At 51.1% G+C, this 7,500-nt stretch overlaps 1 protein-coding gene across 1 annotated transcript in view; it reads left to right on the top strand.

The window, feature by feature from the left end:
- LOC110494775 (neurexophilin-2) overlaps window positions 1–7,500 on the top strand; it is an 82,711-nt gene that overhangs the window by 74,603 nt on the left and 608 nt on the right. The window contains exon 2 of the mRNA XM_021570105.3: window positions 6,111–7,500. This exon is cut by the window's right edge and continues 608 nt beyond it. Coding sequence (XP_021425780.1) covers window positions 6,111–6,986 — 876 coding nt within the window. The 3' untranslated portion in view covers window positions 6,987–7,500. The remainder of the gene's footprint in view (window positions 1–6,110) is intronic.

Raw genomic sequence — 7,500 nt, 5'->3', positions numbered from 1 at the left:
GAGTGAGAGAGAGAGAGACCTATTTATTCTACTATTACTCTTGGAGAGAGACCCGTGTCAGACGTCAGCTGGCAGTTAGGGGGGAAGGCCACATCCTCTGGCCGCGCACGTGCACAGACATACTCTAAGAAGGAGGATACGTTTTAAAGTATAATGTGAGTGAACTAGATGGAGGATCAGGGGACCAGACCATCATTGATCCAACACTCCCTAACATGAAAATAAATCTTAACTGTAACAGTCATCGACAGTTCAGAGGTCAATTCCACCAACCACCTTAATTTGATAAGTTAGTATTACCCCACTTCCTTCCTGCTTCATCGAACATACTCTCACGCTCCAATCACTGTGGGGCGTATCCCAAATCGCACCCTATTCCCTTTAAAGTGCACTACTTTTGACAAAGACCCTTGGTATCCACTTAGACAGGCTATGTCTGAAACATGAATACTTTAAGGGGGGGTACTCTGCTCTCAAGCGAACGAAAGGAGTTTGGTTCTGCTGCAGAATTCTCTGTCAAATATAACACGTTACAGCAGTGCTCCACGAGGCTCCACGAGGCTCCACTAGGCTCCACGCAGCTCCACGAGGCTCCACGAGGCTCCACGCAGCTCCACGAGGCTCCACGAGGCTCCACGCAGCTCCACGCGGCTCCACGCGCCACCACGAGGCTCCACGAGGGTCCACGCGCCACCACACAGCTCCACCCGCCACCACGAGGCTCCACGCGACACCACGAGGCTCCACAAGGCTACACGCGGCTCCACACGGCTCCACGAGGCTCCACGCAGCTCCACGAGGCTCCACGAGGCTTCACGCAGCTCCACGAGGCCCCACGAGGCTCCACGCGGCTCCACACGGCTCCACGAGGCTCCACACGGCTCCACATGCCAGCTCAAGGCTCCACGAGGCTCCACACGGCTCCACACAGCTCCACACGCAACCACGAGGCTCCACGAGGCTCCACACAGGTCCACGCGGCTCCACGAGGCTCCACACGGCTCCACGAGGCTCCACGAGGCTCCACACGGCTCCACAAGGCTCCACCTGCCACCACGAGGCTCCACACGGCTCCACATGCCAGCTCAAGGCTCCACGAGGCTCCACACGGCTCCACACGCAACCACGAGGCTCCACGAGGCTCCACACAGGTCCACGCGGCTCCACGAGACTCCACACGGCTCCACGAGGCTCCACGAGGCTCCACACGGCTCCACAAGGCTCCACCTGCCACCACGAGGCTCCACGCGGCTCCACAAGTTTCCATGAGGCTCCGCGCGCCACCACGAGGCTCCACGAGTCTCCACCCGCCACCACGAGGCTCCACGCGACACCACGAGGCTCCACGAGGCTCCACAAGGCTACACGCGGCTCCACACGGCTCCACGAGGCTCCACGCAGCTCCACGAGGCTCCACGAGGCTCCACGCAGCTCCACGAGGCCCCACGAGGCTCCACGCGTCTCCACACGGCTCCACGAGGCTCCACACGGCTCCACATGCCAGCTCAAGGCTCCACGAGGCTCCACACGGCTCCACACAGCTCCACACGCAACCACGAGGCTCCACGAGGCTCCACACAGGTCCACGCGGCTCCACGAGGCTCCACACGGCTCCACGAGGCTCCACGAGGCTCCACAAGGCTCCACCTGCCACCACGAGGCTCCACGCGGCTCCACAAGTTTCCATGAGGCTCCACGCGCCACCACGAGGCTCCACGAGTCTCCACGCGGCTCCATGAGGCTCCACGAGGCTCCACGAGGCTCCACACGGCTCCACAAGGCTCCACCCACCACCACGAGGCTCCACGAGACTCCACGAGGCTCTACGCTGCTCCACGAGTTTCCATGAGGCTCCACGCGCCACCACGCGGCTCCACTCAGTCTTGTGATTATTGGGTTGATGTGAAGCACAGTGTGAAGCTCTGTTTTATGATTATTACCTGAGGGAGTCAGTGGGACGGATGTCATTTTCAGCTTTTCAGGTGTAGGCCTTCGGTACTTAAGTCTCTTACCGCTGAAATGACTTTATATATGTATTTTTGCGGCTAACTTAGCTTTTATGTGCATCCACTGTTCTGGATGTTCCAGTCTGTGATAAGTGGAACAGACACGGTAAAACATGGATAGTTGTATGAACTATCTATTCTTCCTGCTACGCAACCATGTTCATGTCAATAACTGATTTCACCTGTATTGCTGCACCTTGCACTCCAGAGTCAATCTCAACTCTGTTAAAAGTATACTCACGTATTTGATTTATCATAGTGATTAAGGAGTAACATTAAACAGGAAAAACCTCAAATGACTTAAATAGGAGAATGATCAATGATGAGAGGATAGTCAGGTGAGCTGATTATTAATACAGATGTGGTGGGCATTGCAGGAAGACGGGAATGAACCAGGAGGTTATGAGTTCAAGTCCCAGATGAGCTGATTATTAATACAGATGTGGTGGGCATTGCAGGAAGACGGGAATGAACCAGGAAGTTATGAGTTCAGTCCCAGATGAGGACTTGTTGAATAATAATTACTGTATAAATGAACAAGCACATTATAATCATGTCTGTCAAAAATGTAAGTTGAAATCATTGTATGTTATTAGTGCTGTGTGTGTAACTAGTTCCACACTGTTTTTGTTTTTTTAGGTAAGATGCCAAAAATAATCATTTCGGACCCGTGTTAATTTCAGGTAACACAAAGTTGAGTGACCTAAAAAAGTCTATGGAAGCAGTTAATTAATAGTAATTAGTGTCCTGTGTATTTACACAAATCAGAACGAGTCAACACTAGCAACAGTTAACATAGTATATAAACCACCCTTTCCTCCTGTGTGTGTGTGTGTGTCTCTGTCTGTGTGTGTGTGTGTGTGTCTCTGTCTGTGTGTGTGTGTGTCTCTGTCTGTCTGTCTGTGTGTCTGTGTGTGTGTGTGTGTGTGTGTGTGTGTGTGTGTGTGTGTGTTTGCAACCCTAAATATGTGATCATTTCACCCTTTACCGCCCTCTTACCCGACCTCTTACCGACCTCTTAGCAACCTCTCAGCGACCTCTCAGCGACCTCTCAGCGACCTCTCAGCGACCTCTCAGCGACCTCTCAGCGACTTCTCAGCGACTTCTCAGCGACCTCTCAGTGACCTTTCACCGACCTCTTAGCGACCTCTCAGCGACTTCTCAGCGACCTCTCACCGACCTCTCAGCGACCTTTCACTGACCTCTCAGCGACCTCTCAGTGACCTTTCAACGACTGTCACGATCGTTTGAAGCATCCTCGGACCAACGTGCAGCGTGATCTGGGTTTCACATCTTTATTTATATAAAGTAAGTGAACCACACAACAAAACAATAAAGAAAGAACGAAACATGACGACATGAAGTGCTGACATGCAACTACACATAAACAATGTCCCACAAAACACAGGTGGAAAAATGCTACCAAAATATGATCCCCAATTAGAGACAACGATTACCAGCTGCCTCTACTTGGGAATCATACAAAAACACCAACATAGAAAATATAAACTAGAACCCCACATAGAAACAACAAACTAGACTAAACCCCCAGTCACGCCCTGACCTACTCCAGCATAGAAAATAAAGGCTCCCTATGGTCAGGACGTGACAGTACCCCCCCCCCCCCCCCCAAACAAAGGTGTGGGAGGGTTAGGGGGGGTGTCTAGTGTCTGTGGCGGCTCTGGTGCGGGACGAAGAACCCGCTCAGCTCACGGATCCACCATCTTTGGTGGCGGCTCTGGTGCGGGACGAAGAACCCGCTCATCCCGCGGATACAGCCATGGACCCAAGCTGAACTCTGTGCTGGACTGGACCTAGATGCCGAGGAAGGCTCCTGCCATGGAGCGGGACTGGACACCGGCCCTGGCCTGAACATCTGTGCAGAGAAGGTCTCCTGCCATGGAGCTGGATGGGACGCCGTGTCTGGACTGGGCATTGGCGCAGAGGAAGGCTCCTGCCCTGGAGCTGGAGGTTCTGGACCGTAGACCATTGCAGGAGGTTCCAGACTGTGGACCGTCGTTGCAGGTTCCGGACTGTGGACCGTCGTTGGAGGTTCCGGACTGTGGACCGTCGTTGGAGGTTCTGGACCGTGGACCGTCGTTGGAGGTTCCAGACTGTGGACCGTCGTTGGAGGTTCCGGACTGTGGACCGTCGTTGGAGGTTCCGGACTGTGGACTGGGAATCGTTGCCAGAAGCTCTGGACTGGGAATCGTTGCAAGAAGCTCTGGACTGGGAATCGCTGTCAGAAGCTCTGGACTGGGAATCGTTGCCAGAAGCTTGGGACTGGGAATCGTTGCCGGAAGCTCTGGACTGGGAATCGTTGCTAGAAGCTCTGGACTGGGAATCGCTGCCAGAAGCTCTGGACTGGGAATCGTTGCCAGAAGCTCTGGACTGGGAATCGTTGCCTGAAGCTCTGGACTGGGAATCGCTGCCAGAACTCTGGACTGGGAATCGTTGCCAGAAGCTCTGGACTGGGAATCGTTGCCGGAAGCTCTGGACTGGGAATCTTGCCAGAAGCTCTGGACTGGGAATCGTTGCCAGAAGCTCTGGACTGGGAATCGTTGCCAGAAGCTCTGGACTGGGAATCGTTGCCAGAAGCTCTGGACTGGGAATCATTGCCAGAAGCTCTGGACTGGGGACCGTCGCCGGAAGCCCTGGACTGACTCTAGATATAAAGTAAACGTTAAATGACTCCTCCTCATTGATGCAGGGGGTGTACTCTGCTCTCAAGTGGACAAAGAGCAGTGGACGAAGGAGTTGGCTTCTGCTGCAGCATTCTCTGTTTCATGATATGGGAATGACTTGTCCAGGTTAGCTTTATCAAAATTGATATCATAGCTGCTGCTGTGTGTGTGTGTGTGTGTGTGTGTGTGTGTGTGTGTGTGTGATTTCGTTGACCCCTAAAACCCAGCGTGGTCTTTAGGTGTAGTAGGGTTCAGGTTCCATGGTGGTGCACCACACACACACACACACACACACACACACACCACCATGGTGTCTCTGCATAACACCATGCTGTCAGAGAGACCTGCGATGATTAGGCCTAATAACGCAGTGTAGTTGTGTTAGTCTGACAGATGGCCTCACTTTGAAGACACCTGACAACACTGGTGACGTGGCTGTCAGTGTAGGTTAGTCTCTGCATGCAAGTGTTACTGTACGTACATCGCATAGCCAACGTGTTTTACTGTAATGATCCAAAAACCTATGTATGCTCATGATATATACTGTCTGTCCGTTGTCTGTGCGTGCGTGTGTGTGCGCGCGCGTGTGTGTGTGCGTGTGTGTGTGTGTGTGTGTGTGTGTGTGTGTGTGTGCGTGTGTGTGTGTGTGTGTGTGTGTGTGTGGCAGTGACGTGATTGATAAGACATGAAGGGAGAACAAGAGAAGATTTCTAGTCAATCACCTCTTGTGAATAACCCACTTCATAGTTTGTGGATGAAAGCCGTGTCACCTGTCCGAACAAACCAAAGCTCCCGTCCATAACCTTCACATGTAAAATCGGCTTTACTGTGTACAAACAACATTCACGACAAACAAAGTTCATAAAAAAAAAATGTATGTTTTGTGTCTTGAATCAAGGGATAAAGAAAAGCCATCGAAGTCATCTAGCAACCTACAGGTAACTGCCAAAATCAAGGAAACGCTTGAGTAAATGAGGGATACAAAGTATATTGAAAGCCGATGCTTCCACAGAGGTGCAGTTCCTGAGTTAATTAAGCAATGAACATCCCATCATGCTTAGGGTCATGTATAAAAATGCCCAGTTGCCCATTGTTTTGGCTACCTTGACTAGAAGAGATCTCAGTGACTATGAAAAAGGGGTCTCAAAGGAGCATAGGGAGTTTAAAGGGTGTGTGTGTGTGTGTGTGTGTGTGTGTGTGTCACTTCCCTCCAACAGAGTTCCAGACACTTCTAGAATCTATACCAAGGCGCATTGGCAGTTACCTGTACATACTAGGAAATGATAATTATAATTAATAGTGTCCGTTTTAAAACCTTGAATCTGAATCTCCTTGACACAGACTCACTTTTACTCTCTATTTCCCCCCACTCTCTCCCTCCTCTCTTTCTCTCTCCCTCTCTCTGACTCTCTCTCCACAGGTGCAGGGACTGGAGAAGCAGGTGGCCAAGAACTACCCAGGTCTAGACCTGGGTCCAGCAGGCTCAGTGATGAAGACCACATATGGCATAGGGGGTAGAGCCTTGGGCACCGGAGGAGGGAGCGCAGGGGGAGTTAAACCACCCTACCAAACAACCTCCCGCATCTTCTCCCCAGGCATGGACGGGGTCGGCAACCCGCCCATGAAGCCCCCTCTGAAAAGTCCCACCTATAGCTTCCTCAACCCTTACGACTGGGCAAAGAATCAGTCTCTTCTCCTGGACCAGACAGGCTATCGTAACAAACGCAAACCATCACTGAAGACGGCCCAGAAGACCAAGAAGATCTTTGGCTGGGGAGATTTCTACTTCAACGTGAAAACCATGAAGTTCAGCCTCTTGGTCACCGGGAAGATCGTGGACCACATCAACGGCACGTTCACCGTCTACTTCCGCCACAACTCGTCCAGTCTCGGTAACGTCTCCGTGAGTATCGTCCCTCCAACTAAAATAGTGGAGTTCGAGGTTCTCCAGCACCATCAACCGGGCCTCCACGCCCAGCTCCACCCTGAGCTTCACACCCAGATCGCTCAACAACAGACCCCGCACCAGTCCACCTTCGACCCCAAGGAGGTAAAGACCTTCAACTGCCGTGTGGAGTACGAGAAGACTAACCGCTCCAAGAAACCCAAGCCCTGCCTCTACGACCCGTCTCAGACCTGCTTCTCAGAGCACACTCAGTCCCACGCCGCCTGGCTCTGCGCCAAACCTTTCAAAGTCATCTGTATCTTCATCTCCTTCTTTAGCATCGATTATAAGCTGGTTCAAAAAGTGTGTCCGGACTACAACTTCCAGAGCGAACACCCTTACCTTGGATAAGAGAGGAGCGGGAGAGGAGAAAGTCTGGAGCGTGTTTCGAGGGGATCTGTTTAAGCAAAGGGCCAAACGCAGAATCACTCATCTTGATCTCTCGTTTAAACAGAGAATGTGTAGTTATTTGGGATGCAAGGTGATTTGTAGATCAGTGATCCTGCGCAGTCCGACTGCAATGTGTTGTTGTCGATCTCGAACATGCACAATGTCAGGACCGATGACTTTTTTTCTGCTCTCAACCTCCCGTCGGATTGTGGATATTATTCAAATGAAGTACTGGTTGTCGATATTATAGATGATATAAATATGGCAGATTTTTTCAACCGATTTACGTAAAAACATTTGTGCTATTTGTCTTTGATTTGAATGTAAATAATGTAAAAAAAAAAATCTATACAGCTCTTAGAAATTGGTTATTATCAGTGTTAATTCATTTTTGTCTGTTGGAGAAATCGAATTTCAAAACATCAAAGCAAGCTTGGAAGTATGGACTTTTAAGTTGATGACTTCATATTCTCCC

Source organism: Oncorhynchus mykiss, chromosome 17, assembly GCF_057628025.1.
Source record: "Oncorhynchus mykiss isolate SJ-2025 chromosome 17, ASM5762802v1, whole genome shotgun sequence".
In the NCBI taxonomy this organism is placed as follows: domain Eukaryota; kingdom Metazoa; phylum Chordata; class Actinopteri; order Salmoniformes; family Salmonidae; genus Oncorhynchus; species Oncorhynchus mykiss.
The sequence above is the reverse complement of the archived record's forward strand: the minus strand, read 5'-3'. Positions and strand labels throughout refer to the sequence as shown.